Source organism: Nicotiana sylvestris, chromosome 5 (assembly GCF_000393655.2).
Source record: "Nicotiana sylvestris chromosome 5, ASM39365v2, whole genome shotgun sequence".
NCBI classification, from domain to species: Eukaryota; Viridiplantae; Streptophyta; class Magnoliopsida; order Solanales; family Solanaceae; genus Nicotiana; species Nicotiana sylvestris.
The window spans coordinates 177,210,981-177,228,622 of NC_091061.1; the positions used below are offsets into that span (position 1 = coordinate 177,210,981).

Below are 17,642 nucleotides of genomic sequence, written 5' to 3' on the forward strand. Positions count from 1 at the left end.
TAATTTGAAGTAATAAGTACTATAATGTACTTTAAGTTAATTATTTGAGTAAGTTGAATACATATTGTAAATTTATACATATATTAAATTACAAATCCAATTACAATACTCGAAAAGTAAAACATAGATAAGATAGCTAAGTAATTTAAGGTAGTAGTTAAAAGAGCTAAAAGAAAACATAGAGAGCGAAAGGTATAAATTGATATTCCTTATTGAATTAGCTATACAGAATTAATATTCTTTGTTGAAATAAATTTACACATTTATTTTAATTCAAAAATAATATTTATATAATTTTTTAAAAGCTTTATACTCATTTAGATAGGTTACACGCGAAATGCGAGTACCGTAAGACTAATTTTAACAAAACAAATGAGGCCTAAGAGTCCTTCAACGAACAACTTTACAATCATATAGTCCAACTCCACTCGAATGTCCTCTTAATTATAGTATCTATAGCATCTTATTCTATCATTACAAGCACCGAAAAAAACATATTTGAGTTTGAATCGATTAAGATAATTCGACATTAAAGTTAGTTAAAAAGAATTCTTAAAGCAAGACCAGACTCCGGTTTCCAACGGTCAAAAATTAGCTAATTTCTCGTAGTGAGTTAATCATACTAATTAGTTTTTCTAAAATTTTTGTTGAGTTTGTTCCCAAAAAAAATAATTTGAGGGGATAACCTTAAACAAAGGTCACTCTTTCCCCAACTATTTGTTTAACCAAAAATCTGAGTCTTTGGTCAAAGCTAGAAAGAAATTCGGGTTACTGATAATCAGGAGACGAAAATAAAATATTTTTGAGAATGATGGTAAAACAATAAATAGTTTTGTATTTCAGTAAGATCTCAATAGTATTTCGTGTCCTTACAGATGTTGAGTCTTTCTCCTTTTATAACTGATTCTAGGAGAAGATATAATGTCTTTGTCTTAATGAGGCAATTATGAGCAATAAATGATATTTAAAAGAAATGTTACACAATCATTTCTATTTAATTCAGATTCTCTAACGTATTTGACATTTAATGCTGTATTTAGACTCTTTTACATCATCAGATTCGTGTCTTCAACTTCTTCTGATCTTTGATCTTTAAACGACTCGAATAGGTACGAGACTCGTACCTATTTTAGTAACGGTCCACACCTATGTTGCTTTCTTTTCCCCTTATCTGTTGTCGCCCGTGCCTCTTGACTATTTATTGCGTTTTGACCTTTGACCAGTCCACGTGTCATGACACGTCATCTTCAATATTCAGACTCAATTTTTTCCCAATACAGATAGTCCCCCCACTTTCCATTTATTTATCCATTAAATATTTGGGAAGTGGACCTTCACAAAAAAGGGAATTTTTTGCTGTAATCAATGCTATAACAGTACTGACGCCCCGGTTGTATTTTCTATTTAATGCTCTGCACACGTGTCACCTTCCGATTGGTTTTGTAATTCTGCAGCATTTTTCCAAGGTTTATTCATCCCTTATATTCACGAAGCGATAATTGCCTTTATTATAGGCTTTCCATCATTACACTTCTTTGATTGACGGTTGCTATTATATACATATATATCCTTTTTCCCTTTGTCCTTTTCTTCATAAACCCTTAACATATCCTTTACTACTCCTTTTTCCTTGAGTTCATCCTTTTCTCTACAATGACATCTCCGAATTCTAACCCTGAAAGAATTCCATTTCTTGATAGCTTCCCCAATGCCCCTGTAAGACATAGAAGAGGAAGAGGAGGCAGGATTCGTAGCCTAGGATCCGTTCGTGGTGGTGCCTCTGGTTCTGTCATGACTTCTTCTAGCTCCGGTACTTTTTCCAGAGGTTCTATCACTAAGAAATCTTCCTCTAAAGGTAAAGAACTTCCTGAGCCTCTTCAAGAGCCTTTAGTTGAGGAAATAGTACCCAACGACCTATCTTTTGAGAATGATAGGAAATCTCTTCGTGAGCAAGTTGTCAATTTAGAGAAAGCTGACACTTTTCCTTCTTTAATCACTGAACCTTTGGTTTCTATTGTTCGAAAAGATTGCAACTGGAGAAGTGATTTTCGTATAGTAATCCCTAATCCAAATCAAAGAATATCTTCTTTTAGGATTGGATTTTCTTTTGTTTATACTTACCCCTTCACTTTGGGATTTATTCCTGCTATTGACCCAGTCATACTTGATTTCTGTCGTTTTTTCAAAATTTGTTTGGGACAAATTGGTCCCCTTGTATGGAGAACAGTGGCTTGTTTGAGGTATTTATCTGTTAAAGCCGGTGTTGATTTTTCTTTCCCCACCTTATTCATCTTTACCACCCCAAGTTATTTCGCAATGGAGTTTTTACTCTAACTGCAAGAAGTAAAAGGGTCTTAGTAAGCCCTGAAGATGACAAGATCGCGGGTGGTACACTCGTTATGTTGCGGTACGCACAGCTGATTTGGTGGGTGAAACAAATATCCCCTTCCCTGAGAAGTGGAACTTTGCTCGTAAGTTTTTTTTTACTTACTGTTCTTACCTCTTAAGAATTTAAACTTCTTTTCTAATTTCATCATTTTTTGCTTTTTTATAGCAACCATGGGAGATGTGGAACCCGTTCCTAATTTCCGTGGTTGGGTAGATTTAATCATGAAAACCGTGCCTATGGAGGCGAGAACGTGGAAATCCATTTCCAATTTACATGGTTAGAAAGTGAAGACTCACGGTATGCATCTCTTTATCATTTTTTGTATGACAAGTTCTTTATCTTTTCTAACTTCTTTTTTTTTTAAATCCTTCTTTTTGTCAGGATTTGCTATTCGAGGAATGACAACCGAAGTGGCTACTGCCCTTCGAGCCTCTTCTGGTACTTCTCTTTCTGTGGAGAGAACACAAGCTAGGCTGTCAAAGAGGAAAATTGTAGAAGAAGATTCTGAGGACGATGAGACGAATACACCTCTTTGATAGCTAGACCAAGAGCCAGGATACACATAGTTTCCGAGAATGAAGTTGAAGTTACCCCTGTCTGTGCCTCTCTTACTGAACCTGTTCACATTCCCTCTGAAGATGAAACCACTCTGAGGGACACAACGAATCTATTCATCGTCTCTTCGTTGGTGGTTTTGAAAGTGGAGAACTAGGCCCAGTTTTAGATAAAGTTCCTCTTTCTTCCTCTGTTCCCATTCCTTCTTTTCCTGCTTCTTTACCTACTTCTGCTCCCTTACCTGCTTCGAGTCCTATGACTCCTGTTATTTTCACTTCTTCTACCACTCTTCCTTCTATAGCTCCCCCTTCCTTTGTTCAATATGCAGATGAGGGTTCTAGTAGCAGGAGCTTGGCTATGAAGAGCATTACGCTTGAAGTTCCTGCTAACAATAGCCTTTTAAGGAAGTCTGGTGGAGTAGATGACTGGCTTAGGCCTTTGATTGGAGATATTGAGAAGAAGAAGATGGACAGCGATAGCTGCTTAACTTTGATGAATGACATTGTTCATTCTACTTTGAAGGTATTCTTCCTTTACTTACTAACAAGTTTTTTAAAAAAAAAAATTCTTATTTCTATGAATTGTCACTGCAGGCTAACCTCATTGGTACAGAATTGATGGGAAGAATTTCCCTTCTGGAAAAGAAAGCCCGTGAGTCTGAAAAGTCTATCCATGAGGCAGAGGAAATAGCCAGGGGAGCACAGCTAGAAGCAGTCAATTGAAAAGAGCAGTTTGAGAATGCTCAGGGAACTATAGAAGAATTGCTAGAGAGTAGAAATCTCCTGGAGCAACAAAAGCGAGGTCTGACTTCTGAGCTAGCAGTTGCCAAGGCTTCTTCAAGCCAATTTGAGAAAGATAAGGAGCGCCTTGAGTGTTCATTTTCAGAACAACTATCAAATTGTAGTGAAGAGATCAGAGAACTTAAGGTACTCTTGGCCAAGAAAGAAGAGTATGCAGGGGAGTTAGTGCAAAGCTTGACTCAAGCTCAAGCTGATTTAAAAATCTCTTCTGATAAGGTACGTACCTTAGAGAGTTCTCATGCCTCCCTTGAAGCATACTTTGAATCCTCTTTAGCTGAAAATCAAGTGTTAAAGAATGATCTTGCTATGTGGGAAAGGAAGTATGAACTTCTTGAGGAGAATTTTAATATAGAGGTGAGTTGGGCTTTTTTAAACTCTCGTCGTGATGCTTTAATGGAGGCCAGTCAAGAAAACTTTGATTTAAACTCAGAGTTGGCCAAAGTTTTAGAGACAATTGAGAGAACCCAACAACCAGTTGACTTTCCCTCTCCATCAATTGAAGCTCTCGTAGCTGAAGAACCTTTAAATGAAGAAGTCGTTGTTATGGCAGTTGAAGTTGAAAATGTTGTAATTCCAGCTTCAGAGGGTGAAACTTCTATGACTCAGTCTGTAGAAGTTGAAGCTTCCGTGACTCTTGCTTCCCTCATTGATCCTAACATTTCAAGCTCAGCTGAAACCATTCCTGTTGCTGCTTCTTTAGAAGTTGCCACCGTGCATGTGGCTGAAAGTGAAATTAATATTGCAACTTCTGATGTGCTAACCCCTTCAATTGGATGATGGTTTTATCCCTTAGTTTTTAAGGGATTTTTTGGTGAAAGTCCCCAGTTATCATAATGGGGCACTTGTATAAACTTTTATTGACTAAGTTTCTACTTAGTCTTTTTAATTATATTAAGAAGTTTTGTTAGTACTTCAATGTGTTCTATTCTTGCCTTTTCCTTACTTATTTAGGACTTATAGAATAGTTTAGCATTTTTATCCTTTGAAAATGCTTTATGATTCTTCTCATGACTTATTAACATGAGGTTTATAAAAGAGGGCCCTTTTTATTTTATCGACACTTAATGAAGAAGACGTCTCAACTTCACAATGGTGTTATAATACGATGAAAGAAATAGGAATACACATGTTTTGTATGAAACAACTTTGACAAGTTTTATTCATGAACTTTAACAAGTTTTTTTTACTATTACATGTATTAAAATCCATCTATGACTTTCTCATAACTGTTTTTCTTGTAACAGATTTTTACATAATATAAAATAAACAAGGTTTTTCTTCATAACCTGTTTTAGTACATAGCCAAGACCCTATCTTTAATATTAAGAAGGATTTGAGAGGTGACTTCGTTTATGAGTTTGAGAGATGACTCTGTTGTTCTCATGGGAAAAACATTATGATGAATGTCTTGTGTTTGTTGAACATGATGATGAATGCTGAAGACTTCGTAACTTTTTCTCAACACTTGTCACTTTGTGGCAGACGTTTGTTCGATATTCGTATCTGTTTATCTACACATATCTGTGTATAATATGTAGTCCCCCAAGTGTTTGAGCGTTGAAGTATGAAGCCTCGAGCACTTGTTTATTTCTTTCTATTTGGTCCTTTTCCTGAAACAGAAAAAGATACAGGACTCGGAAGTGTGATTATAGATGAAGACTGCCTAACTCGTGTGTATTTCCATCAGATTAATTGTAACCCTGGGCTAGGAATTTTAGAACACTCCATTTTGCCTTGCAGGTCGTGACTCATCCTTTGGCACGAGTTAGGGTTTTTGCCTAGCATCTAAAATCGTTAGTAAAACCTTAATAATTCAAAGGAAAAAATTTTAACATGGCGATACCTGACAGTGGGTACTTTCTCAGAAGTAATACCTCTTTAAATGGACGGCATTCCAATGTGAGGGTAAAACTTTGTCGTCCATTGTCTCCAACTCGTATGCTCCTTTTCCCGCAATGTCACGAACTTTGTATGGTCCTTCCCACGTTGGACTTAGCTTTCCTGAATTAGCAGCCTTTGCAGATTGGAACACCTTTTTAAGCACGAAGTCCCCAATTTTGAAAAATCTGAGGCGTGCTTTCCTATTGTAATATTGTTCAATTACTTTCTTTTGTGCTGTCATTCTTATCAATGCATCTTCTCTTCTTCCTTCAAGCAAATCAAGGTTGACCCGCATCTCTTCATCATTAGATTCCTCTATTTCCCGAACGTACCATGTGCTTGGTTTACCTATTTCAACTGGAATTAAGGCTTCCGCACCATAAACCATTGAAAATGGTGTTTCTCCAGTGCTTGTTTTTGTCGTTATACGATAAGCCCATAATACTCTAGGTAATACCTCAGGCCAATTACCTTTTGAATCCTGTAACCTCTTCTTCAAGTTGTTGATAATGACTTTGTTAGTAGATTCCGCTTGTCCATTACCTACTGGATGGTATGGCGTAGACGTTATCCTTTTAATCTGCCAACTGTGAAGAATTCTGTGATTTGAGCTCCTATGAATTGCGGTCCATTGTCACACACGATCTCCTTTGGTGCTCTAAAAAGGCATATTATATTTCGCCATATGAAGTCTTTAACTTCCTTCTCTCATACCTGTTTAAATGCTCCTGTTTTTACCCATTTAGTGAAATAATTTGTGAGTACAAGTAGAAACTTTACCTGACCTTTTGCTTGTGGAAGTAAACCTACGATATTCATTCCCCATTTCATAAAGGGCCATGGGGCTATAACAGGGTGTAGTAACTCAGCTGGTATGTGCATATTATTGTCGTATCTTTGACATTTATCACATTTGGACATGAAAATATTTGCCTCTTCTTCCATCTTAGGCCAATAATATCCTGCTCGAATCAATGTTCTTACCAGCGACCTTCCCCCTGCGTGATTTCCACAATGTCCTTTGTGCACTTCCCTCATTACATATTCTGTTTGAGAGGGTCCGAGACACCGTGCTAGTGGTCCACCGAACATCTTTCGATAAAGATTTCCTTGATAAAAACAATATCGAGCGGCTTTTTTGCGAAGTGCGTGAGCCATCCCTTTGTCAATAGGCACGGTTCCGTGCTGTAGAAAAGTAATAATTTCGTTTCTCCAATCCCATGTTAGATGATTAAAATTTACCACATTCTTATCAGGTTCGAGAACGGAATGAAATAAATGTATGACTGAAGCATTTGCGTCGTTTGCTACGTCAGCTGCAGATGTGAGATTAGCTAAAGCATCTGCCTCCACATTCTTATCTCTTGGGATCTGCATTACCCTCCAAGTTTGGAATTGTTTAATTAGTTCCCGCACCTTTTCGAGATATTCAAAGAAGGGAAGATCCGAGTCAAGATCCAGACCCAGCAAAGATGAATGTGCCTTTTGTCGAGAAAAAGGGCACTGGAAGAAAGACTGTCCGAAGTTGAAGAATAAGGCCAAATATAATAATGGAAAGGCCATTATGGATTCAAATGTAGCTGATTGTGATGATTCAGACTTCTCATTAGTTACAACAGAGTCATCAACATCATCAGACATATGGTTGATGGACTCGGCTTGTAGCCATCATATGTGTCCCAACAGGGACTGGTTTGTGGAATTTCAAGAAGGAGAATATGGAGTCATCCACACAGCGGATAACAGCCCTCTTACCTCATATGGCATTGGTTCAATACGATTAAGGAACCATGATGGAATGATCAGAACATTAACAGATGTTCGATATGTACCGGATTTGAAGAAGAATCTCATCTCTGTGGGAGCCCTGGAATCAAAAGGGTTCAAAATCATTGCAGAAAATGGAGTGATGAGAGTATGCTCCGGTGCACTAGTGGTAATGAAGGCTAATCGGAAGAATAATAATATGTACCGCTATCGTGGCAGTACAGTTATTGGGACAGCGACAGTGACATCCAGTGACGACAAAGAGGCAGAAGCAACCAAGCTATGGCACATGCGCTTGGGACATGCTGGAGGAAAATCCTTGAAAACTCTATCAGATCAAGGATTGTTAAAAGGAGTAAAGGCTTGCAACTTGGAGTTTTGTGAGCATTGTGTTAAAGGGAAACAGACAAGGGTTAAATTTGGTACAGCGATCCATAATACTAAAGGCATTTTGGATTATGTACACTCTGATGTTTGGGGTCCTTCCAAAACACCTTCATTGGGTGGGAAGCACTATTTTGTAACCTTTGTTGATGATTTTTCCCGAAGAGTATGGGTGTATACAATGAAGAGCAAAGATGAAGTGTTGGGAATTTTTCTCAAATGGAAGACGATGGTGGAGAATCAAACAGGCAAGAGGATCAAGTGTATTCGCACAGACAATGGAGGTGAATACAAAAATGATCATTTCAATAAGGTCTGTGAAAATGATGGCATCGTCCGACACTTCACTGTTAGACATACACCACAACAAAATGGAGTGGCAGAACGTATGAACCGGACCTTGCTGGAGAAGGTACGGTGTATGTTGTCCAATGCTGGCTTGGGCAAAGAATTTTGGGCTGAGGCAATTACATATGCATGTCACCTCATTAATCGTCTACCATCTGCTGCTATTGATGGCAAGACACCATTTGAAAAATGGTATGGAAAACCTGCTGTAGATTATAACTCTTTGCACGTGTTTGGCTCAACTGCATATTATCATGTGACGGAGTCAAAATTGGATCCAAGGGCAAAGAAGGCTATTTTTATGGGAATTACTTCTGGAGTCAAAGGATATCGCTTATGGTGTCCTATGACAAAGAAAGTAATATTCAGCAGAGATGTTACCTTTGATGAATCTGCTATGGTAAATAAGGTAACAGAAGACACCAAACAAAATAAAGGTGCTTCTAAGCAGGTGGAGTTTGAGGGAAAATTTATTTTTCCTACACAAGAAGCAGAGGAGGAAACAAATGAAGATTACCCTCTGGAAGGTGAGCCAGTAGAGGAGATTCCAACTCAGGAACCTCAAAAACAACTTGAATCAATAGCAACCAGCAGGCCAAAAAGAACAATAACGAAACTTGTTCGTCTCATAGAGACGGTTGCTTGTGCAACCTCAATTGTAGCTGATGATGTTCCTACCACTTATAAAGACGCTGTCCAAAGTTCAGAAGAAGATAAGTGGAGGATTGCCATGAATGATGAAATACAGTCCCTTCATCAGAATCATACATGGAGATTGGCCAATCTCCCGAAGGGAAAGAAAGCAATTGGGTGCAAATGGGTATTTGCAAAGAAGGAAGGATTTCCTAACCAAGTAGATGTTCGCTACAAAGCAAGATTGGTGGCCAAAGGATATGCTCAAAAGGAGGGAATTGATTACAATGAAGTATTTTCTCCAGTTGTAAAACATTCCTCCATTAGAATTATGTTGGCTTTGGTAGCACAATTGGATTTGGAACTAGTTCAGATGGATGTAAAAACTGCGTTTTTACATGGAAACTTGGAGGAGGAAATCTACATGACTCAGCCAGAAGGATTCAAAGTTGCTGGAAAAGAAAATATGGTGTGCAAACTTGAAAAATCGTTGTACGGATTGAAACAATCTTCTAGACAATGGTACAAGCGATTTGACGAGTTTATGTTGCGGCAAGGGTACAAGAGAAGCAAATACGATCATTGTGTGTATTTGCACAAGCTTAAAGATGGTTCCTTTGTATATCTTCTCCTATATGTTGATGATATGTTGATAGCTTCCAAGAATTTGGAAGAAATTGATAAGTTGAAGATTCAACTGAAGAAGGAGTTCGAGATGAAGGATTTGGGTGAGGCAAAGAAAATTCTTGGCATGGAGATAATTAGAGATAGACGTTCAAAGAAACTCTGTTTATCTCAAAAGGAATATTTGAAGAGAGTACTTCAACGTTTTGGCATAGATGACAAGACTAAGCCAGTTAGTACTCCACTTGCTTCCCATTTTAAGCTAAGTACTACTATGTCGCCAATGGATGAAGCTGAACGAGAGTATATGTCAAAGGTACCATACGCAAATGTTGTTGGTAGCTTGATGTATGCAATGGTTTGCACAAGGCCTGACATTTCACAAGCTGTTGGAGTTATTAGCAGATATATGCACAATCCAGGGAAGGAGCATTGGCAAGCTGTGAAGTGGATTCTACGGTATATTCATAATACTGTAGATGTCGGGTTAGTTTTTGAGCAGGAAGACAATCAGTCTGTAGTTGGATATTGTGACTCAGATTTTGCGGGTGATCTGGACAAACGAAGATCAACTACTGGTTATGTGTTTACTTTTGCAAAGGCACCAGTTAGTTGGAAGTCTACTTTGCAGTCAACAGTTGCTTTGTCTACAACAGAGGCAGAGTACATGGCTATTACAGAGGCTGTGAAAGAGGCAATTTGGCTTCAAGGATTGCTAAAGGAGCTTGGTGTTGAACAAAAAGGTATCACAATTTTTTGTGATAGTCAAAGTGTTATTCAATTAGCGAAGAACCAAGTGTATCATGCAAGGACGAAGCACATTGATGTTCGGTATCATTTCGTACGAGAAATCATAGAAGAAAGTGGAGTCACAGTGAAGAAAATTCATACTACGGAGAATCCTGCTGATATGCTGACAAAGGTGGTGACTGCGGTCAAGTTTCAACATTGTTTGGATTTGATCAACATTGTTGAAAACTGAAGATTGAAGATGAAGACACAATCAAAATTTGTTATTGAGAGAAAATTGAAGATGTGGAATTTTGCCAAGGTGGAGATTTGTTGAATTTGGGCAAAACTATTTGTCCCACATCGGTGGGAAGAGAAGGGTTGGGGGGATTTTCCCCCTATAAAAGAAGGCCTAATGTTTAGGATTTAAACACACCTCTCATTTGCCTTCTCATCTGTTTAAGGCATTTGTATCTTCTCTCTTTAGTATTATTTCACTTGTATTTTTGGAGTGGAATAAAATATTGGTTGTGTCCGAGGAGTAGGCAAAATTAGCCGAACCTCGTAAATTCTGGTGTTCCCTTTATTGTTGCTTTATTGTCTTATTTATTATTTGGTGGCTGTCATAATTTTTGGTATAGTAGTTGTGACTTATTCACACTATATACATTTGGCTTCCGCAACAATTTCTCTCTTCATAGACCTTTATTTACCCTTTTACTTTGGGAAAACGGTCAAAATCACTTTTTGTACGCTATGAAATATCTTAAATTTAACTCTTCGTTATACTTTGGGGCTATTCAACTCTTGCCCTTAGCAAATTGTCTCATATTTGTCCTTCACTTTAACGGAGATCCAATGTGGATTTGGTGAATTGCCCTTACCATTCTACTTTGGGTAAATATGAACATTTTTCTTGAAGTATTTTGATACGTGAAAAAATTCACTCAGTCCATGCTAGATCTCTGTTGAAGTCAAGGCAAAATAATACAATTTGCTAATGTCAAAGGTATGAATGACTTCAAACATAAAGGATTGTTAAATTAAGATACTTCGTACAGTAAATGGGTAAATTTGATCCTTTTCCATTTTACCGTTGCTATTTTTGCGAAAGTTTCCTGATAACAGTTTATAAATACTTGGCCACAGCTAAATACATTTAGTACAACTTTGAAGAAGCTCGATATAAGGTACAACAGTTTTCAGAGCTTTATGCCAAATGAAGGTACATTTTGTTCCTTGAGTTTGTTATTTTCAGATGATCGTGTTGTAATTATGTGTATGCGATGTAGATATAGCTTATTATGTACTCAATCAAAATATCAAGCTCAAAAATCAAAAGAATTGAAAACCGCAAAAAAACCCACTTACAAGGGCTCCATTTGAATTAAAAATGTTTGAAATCCATAGTATTTTAATACCATTTTCAGATTTCAAATCCTAAAATTTTATCTATGTTGCGCGGAGTCTCCAAAATGCGGCCACACCCTTATTAGATCCTCCAAAAATAGTGTACTTTTGGAGGATCCGATATGCACCTGGTGACATTTCTTGAGAGTCCGACAACTTAGAAAATTATAGTCTTATAGTAGCTAAAAGTAAAGTTTGCTAGAAATACTTACAAATACCAAAGTTTTGCAAAGCATTTAGTCGTCCCATTTTTTAGACAACATTTAAAATATGCATGCTGTGATTTTGACATATTTATTGTCATCAGTAACACTAATTACAAGCATAACTTTGCAAACCTATAATGAACTATGTGTTGATGATTCTTTTGTGTTTCTTTTACATGCAAGAGTTGGGAATTCTGAGAAATATAAAGTATTTACTTTTGGATGGGAATACGTTGGACAAAAACTTTCTACAGAGCAGTGGTGTAATGCCGTCCCTTAAAGTATTATCAGTAGCTAACTGCGGCCTGACTGGAACCCTGCCTATTCAAGGTAATCTTAAACAACCAACTGCAATTATTTCTTTATATGATTATAAGAATCTTTCACATTTTATCACTTGTATGCAAATCAATGAGCCAACACTTCTAGTTCCCATACTCTGCTTGCAGTCTCACTTTGAGCAAAAACATAATTGAGAGTCTCCTCATTAGGGTTTCCAAAAGATATTTGAAATTTCGTGATCAGTTCGTTCTAGAGTTTTGAGGGAGATTTGGAACTTTGTTAAATAAAGGGTAGCCCGGTGCACAAAGCATCTCGCATTAACGCCGCACCAAGAGAGTATGATGTAGGTAGTTTACCCTGATGCAAGCATTAGTGGCTAATTCCACGGTTTGAAACTTTGTTAAATGTTTTAGAAAAAAGAGTTTTAGTGGTTGAAAGTTAGAATGAGTAATATATTTTCAATTGAAGTGCTAGCCTGGCAAGGATTATTCTCAATTAAGAGCATACGTTTGTCTGAGTCAACATAACATAGTTTACTTCATTTTAGTTTTTCTCAATTACCCTTTTTGTTTGAAGTTACCTAGCAGTTTGGTTTGCACGTTTCCTATATTTGCTGCAAAGGCTGCAATATAGACATGTAGTAACAGTTAGCTATTTGTTTTTCTTAAAGGTTTTTGCAATCTAAAATATCTTGAAGAACTAAGTCTCAGCTTCAACAACTTCCATGGAAATCTTCCTCCATGTCTTGGAAACTTAACATTTCTCCGGGTAATTGATCTCACTCAAAATCAGTTTACTGGAAATATTGCCTCATCTCCACTTTCAAATCTCTTGTCCCTTGAATATCTTTTGCTAAGAAACAACAACTTTGAAATCCCAATTTCATTCGAGTCATTTGCTAACCATTCAAAGCTCAAGTATGTCATTCCTGACGGCAATTCATTAGTTGTACAAACTTCTACTAGAAATTGGATCCCAAAGTTTCAACTGGAAGCCTTGTCTTTGACTAACAACTGCTCTGTAATACCAAATTTCCTTCATTATCAACATCAGTTGCGTCAACTTAGTCTATCTGATTGCAACATTGGTGGAAACTTTCCAAATTGGTTGTTGAAGAATAATCCTAGACTTGAAGAAGTTTATTTGGATGGAAATGCATTTACTGGATCTTTTCATGAGTTGTCCTTCCTAAAATGAAATTTTTTGATATCTCAAGGAACAAGATTCAGGGACAACTTCCTCCCAACATTGGTTCCATTTTCCCGAATATCTTAAGGTTAAAAATGTCCAACAATATGCTTGAATGCATGTTGCCTTCAAATTTTAGCGACATGAAGAACCTACTTTTCTTGGATTTGTCAGACAATAAGTTATCAGGAGAATTACCAATTGAATTGGCTCGTAATGGATTATTCTTTCTGAGACTGTCGAATAACATGTTGGAAGGCGAAATATTCCAAGGGTCAACCAACATCAATAATCTTCAGTACTTGTACTTGGACGGAAACAACTTCTCAGGCTCAATTCCACAAAAGTTGTCCTCTGCTCCCTTGAGTTCACTGGATTTAAGTAACAACAGTTTGTCTGGAAATCTACCTTCTTGGATTGGTTACATCCCCTCATTAACCTCCCTCGCGTTATCTAGAAACCATCTAAAGGGTCCTATTCCAGCAGATTATTGTAGACTTGAAAAGCTTGAGGTTTTAGATCTCTCAAGAAACAACCTTGTTGGTGTGATTCCATCATGTTTCAGTGCTTCCCAAAACCTTAAACGTGTCTATTTGAGCAAAAACAATTTACGAGGGCAATTCGATGTGTTCTCAAATAGCTCAAATTTAAAGGTATTGGATCTTAAAGATAACAACTTCACCGGTTCAATTCCAAAATGGTTAGGCAGTATTGAAATAACCACCTTACTCTTGAAAGGAAACTATTTTCAAGGCACCATTCCCACAGAGTTGTGCTATGCGAGTGAATTGAGAATTATGGATCTTTCTCATAATAATCTCTTGGGACCTATTCCACATTGCTTTGGGAACATAATGCAAATAGAAGGGATCAGTGAAGCATACCCATACGGTCCAATATTTAGTTATCCAAGACTCCAGACGTGGGGTAGAGATACCATGATATATGTAGAAGATTCAATGGAGTGATCGACAGTTTCCTATCAAGATAACTATGCATGGGTTGGGGCAGAGTTTACAACCAAATATAATACATATTCCTATGAAGGTAGCATTGTTGATTATATGTTTGGGATTGATCTTTCTTACAACCAGTTAAGTGGTGAAATACCTAAGGAACTCTGTAATCTTACTGAAATTCGGGCACTAAACTTTTCACATAACCACATAACTGGAGTAATACCATCAGAATTCTCAAATCTCCAGAATATTGAGAGTTTGGATCTATCATACAACAACTTGACTGGGAGGATTCCCTCTCAACTTGTAGAGTTGACGACTCTAGCAATTTTTAGCGTGGCACACAATAATTTAACAGGTAGGACTTCACAACGTACATCTCAATTTGCAACTTTTACTGAAAGCAGTTATGAGGGAAATCCTTTTCTTTGCGATCCTCCATTGCATATCAATTGCATGGAGACCAAAGAGATACCGATATCATCTCGTGTGCCAGATTGTTGTGAAGATGATACTGGTTTTCTAGATATGGAGTCGTTCTATGTTTCTTTTCTTAGTGGCATATGCAAATTTGGTTCTTGTAATGGTTGTAGTCCTCTGGATAAACCCCTATTGGAGATATGTTTGGTTTTATTATGTTGAGTCGTTTATGTATTCATGTTACGATCTTTTTGCTTCCAAATGTACATGACCTTGCATATTAAGGTCACTTTAATTACGTAGTATTTCATTATGTAAATCGTGTATGTGAGTTGTTCTTGGTACCTTCAAGTTTATTAATAATACTAGTGAAAGTTTTATTGTTTTTCCTTGTGTAATGTAAAAGCAATTTATCAAACGTTAGTGAAAAAATTAACTAGTGTGCTCTCAATAGGGTTTTATATCGACCTGCTTTATTAGTTTTGACATGGAGAGCTATAGTAAGTACTCAAAAGTAACTCGTTTTACTTTAACCATCAAAGAATGTGGTGCAGTGAATGGGTTGCTCCCTTCCTTTACCAGAGATTTTGAATTTGAGCCCTGTGTATGGAAAATATTTTAGTAGGGAGCTCTATTCCCCTCCCCTTGTTAGGATTTTGCCCTAAATTTCTAATCTATTAGGACTTTCTTTCTTGAAGGAATGGAAAAAGACTCCTAAAAGGATTAAATCTCCTTAATATATCTTATCCTTTTCTTGAAAAACAAGTTTTGCACATCTATAAATTAAAGATCTCTGCCTCTCACAAGAGCACAAAAAAATATCCACAATGTAGTCATTAAAGAGTTTTATTTAGGGGGAGATTTTTCTCTCGATAGTTTTTCTTCTTTTATATTAGTTTAATCATATGTAGATCAATTGACCAAACAATTATAAACTATTATGCTTAGTTTAGTATATTTTTCTTTTGTCGTTTGATTTATCGTCCATCAAGCTTTGTATTGTTAGTTTTTGCATGCACCATGTTATTTCGATCCCAACAAGTGGTATCAGAGCCAATGGTTCATAGTTAACGGTTGAACGAGGTTGAAGACAGATTCAATGCGTGTTTAGATCAAGACGATAATGAAGATTTATTCAACCAAAAAAAAGTTTGAATATGATGCTACATGTGGAGATAAATTTACAATCACAATTGTATTCAAAACGCCTGCTGCTGCATCTTTATTGGAATAAAAATTCTTTCTAACCCATATTTTGGCCACTTTAACCAATGCCACAATTCCCTCGTGTGTTATTTGTAAAGCTTCCCAAATCTCCTTTGCGGATTGACAGGCTGAAATCATGTTGTATTCATGAGGTCCTATCCCACACACCAAGATCTTCTTGGCACGAAAGTTTTTCTTCACAGCCTTCGTATCTGCATTGTTGTATTCTTTCCTGGTTTTTGGTCTCGACTCGGGAGGGTCTCCTACCTTCTTTGTTGGGACAAAAGGATCATCACATATGACATCCCATAATTCAGAATCCTCTATCATAATAAAATCGTGCATTCTTGTTTTCCACCACCCATAATATTGTCCATTGAACCTGGGTGGCATGGTTATCGACTGGCCTTCTTCAAAATTTGGTGGAGAAACTATGAATCCTTTCTAGGTGTTAGCCTTATAGAAAGAACCCGCTCTGATACTAATTGATAAAATATATGAGTCCACCAAACTATAGAGTGACTAGGTCCTCTATGAGTTTCTACTAAGAATGCTAATGAAACAGTAAATAAAGAAGACAGGGAGTTTTTACGTGGAAAAATCCCTGCTCAAGGGGATAAAAAACTACGACCTACACTGGTAGGCTTTCAACTTCACTAAGAGCAACTTTTAGATTACAACCTATGCAATCAAGGAATTAAACTCTTAATTCGTAGCTAACTTGTAATACACCTATTACAAGCCACTTTGCAATACACATATTATAAAGACTTCAACTCATAACTAACTACAAACACTAAGGGTTTATGGTTTTACAAAGGGTTCCTAAGTAACGCTTCTAGATAAGCAAAGTAAGAGTTACAATGAAGAACAATAACAAAGTTATAACTCAACTAAGAACATACAAAATACTACCTCTAGGAACTGTTCTGTAGTAGTGTTAAACTTTGTTCTTGATGCACTTGAGAATTTGAATGCTAGATGGAGATCCGGTTGAGTGCTTGAATGCTTGAATTGAATTCTCAAGAGTTCAAATGATGTTTTGTTGTAATGTTGATGTTAATACAACATTGATGACATCACTTGAATGATGTAATCACTTAGTAGGACAAATGAGCAGTGACTTCAAAACTGTGCTGCATTGTTTCTGTATACAGTGCAGGCAGTCACTTTCCAGCTGTAAAGAGTTGACCTCGTACTGTTGTCAGGGAAACACAGGGGTATCAGGTCCCTGTGTTGGTTCTCTATCTTCTGAAGTTGTAGCAGTTTATGTTAGCTGGAATCTGTTGATTTGTGATGTGTACCAAGTGTGTCAGGTTTCTTATTTGAATCTTTGACAGTAAGTTTGTTAGATCATCAAAACATAAAGTTAAGGCATTATGAATCCACCAAATATGATGCTACATGTGGAGATAAATTTACAATCACAATTGTATTCAAAACGTCTGTTGCTGCAACTTTATTGGAATAAAAAATCTTTCTAACCCATATTTCTTTTAACTAACGATAGTTTTAAGTCATGCCTACTTGCAACGCATGAGTTCCAATGCCAGTTTTAACTCACGCTTCTTTTTAATGCATGAGTTTCTTTTACCCCATGTTTATTCTTAACACGTGGGCTCTTTTTAACCCATACTTGGGCTTCTTTTAACCAATACCAAGATTTTCAACCTATACCGATTTTTAATCATGACAAACAGCAGTGATGAAGATTATGTGAAGAAGGTGAATCAACTTTGTCAAGAAAATTCAGGCCAAGGGGAAATTGTTAGGATTTTGCCCTAAATTTCTAATCTATTATGACCCTCGTTCTTGAAGGAATGGAAAAAGATTCCTAAAAGGATTAAATCTCCTTAATATG

General features: G+C 36.9%; 2 protein-coding genes across 4 annotated transcripts; both read left to right on the forward strand.

The window, feature by feature from the left end:
* Positions 1–2,964: 2,964 nt before the first annotated feature.
* Positions 2,965–4,521, forward strand: LOC138869702 (uncharacterized). Its single transcript, XM_070147348.1, has 4 exons — positions 2,965–2,984; positions 3,091–3,361; positions 3,538–3,621; positions 3,691–4,521. Exons 1-4 carry the CDS (start codon positions 2,965–2,967, stop codon positions 4,519–4,521), a joined length of 1,206 nt encoding a protein of 401 aa, XP_070003449.1.
* Positions 4,522–10,976: 6,455 nt separating this feature from the next.
* On the forward strand, positions 10,977–14,960 carry LOC104221705 (cuscuta receptor 1-like). 3 transcript variants are annotated; one of them, XM_009772824.2, is made up of 5 exons: positions 10,977–11,119; positions 11,260–11,335; positions 11,910–12,056; positions 12,679–12,776; positions 13,225–14,960. In XM_009772824.2, exons 1-5 carry the CDS (start codon positions 11,111–11,113, stop codon positions 13,309–13,311), a joined length of 417 nt encoding a protein of 138 aa, XP_009771126.1. In that variant the 5' UTR covers positions 10,977–11,110; the 3' UTR covers positions 13,312–14,960. The 3 variants fall into 3 exon arrangements, with proteins under 3 accessions (XP_009771126.1, XP_070030234.1, XP_070030233.1); XM_070174133.1 differs by having other exon boundaries at positions 12,679–14,960; XM_070174132.1 differs by lacking the exon at positions 12,679–12,776 and having other exon boundaries at positions 13,371–14,960.
* The last annotated feature ends 2,682 nt before the right edge of the window (positions 14,961–17,642 follow it).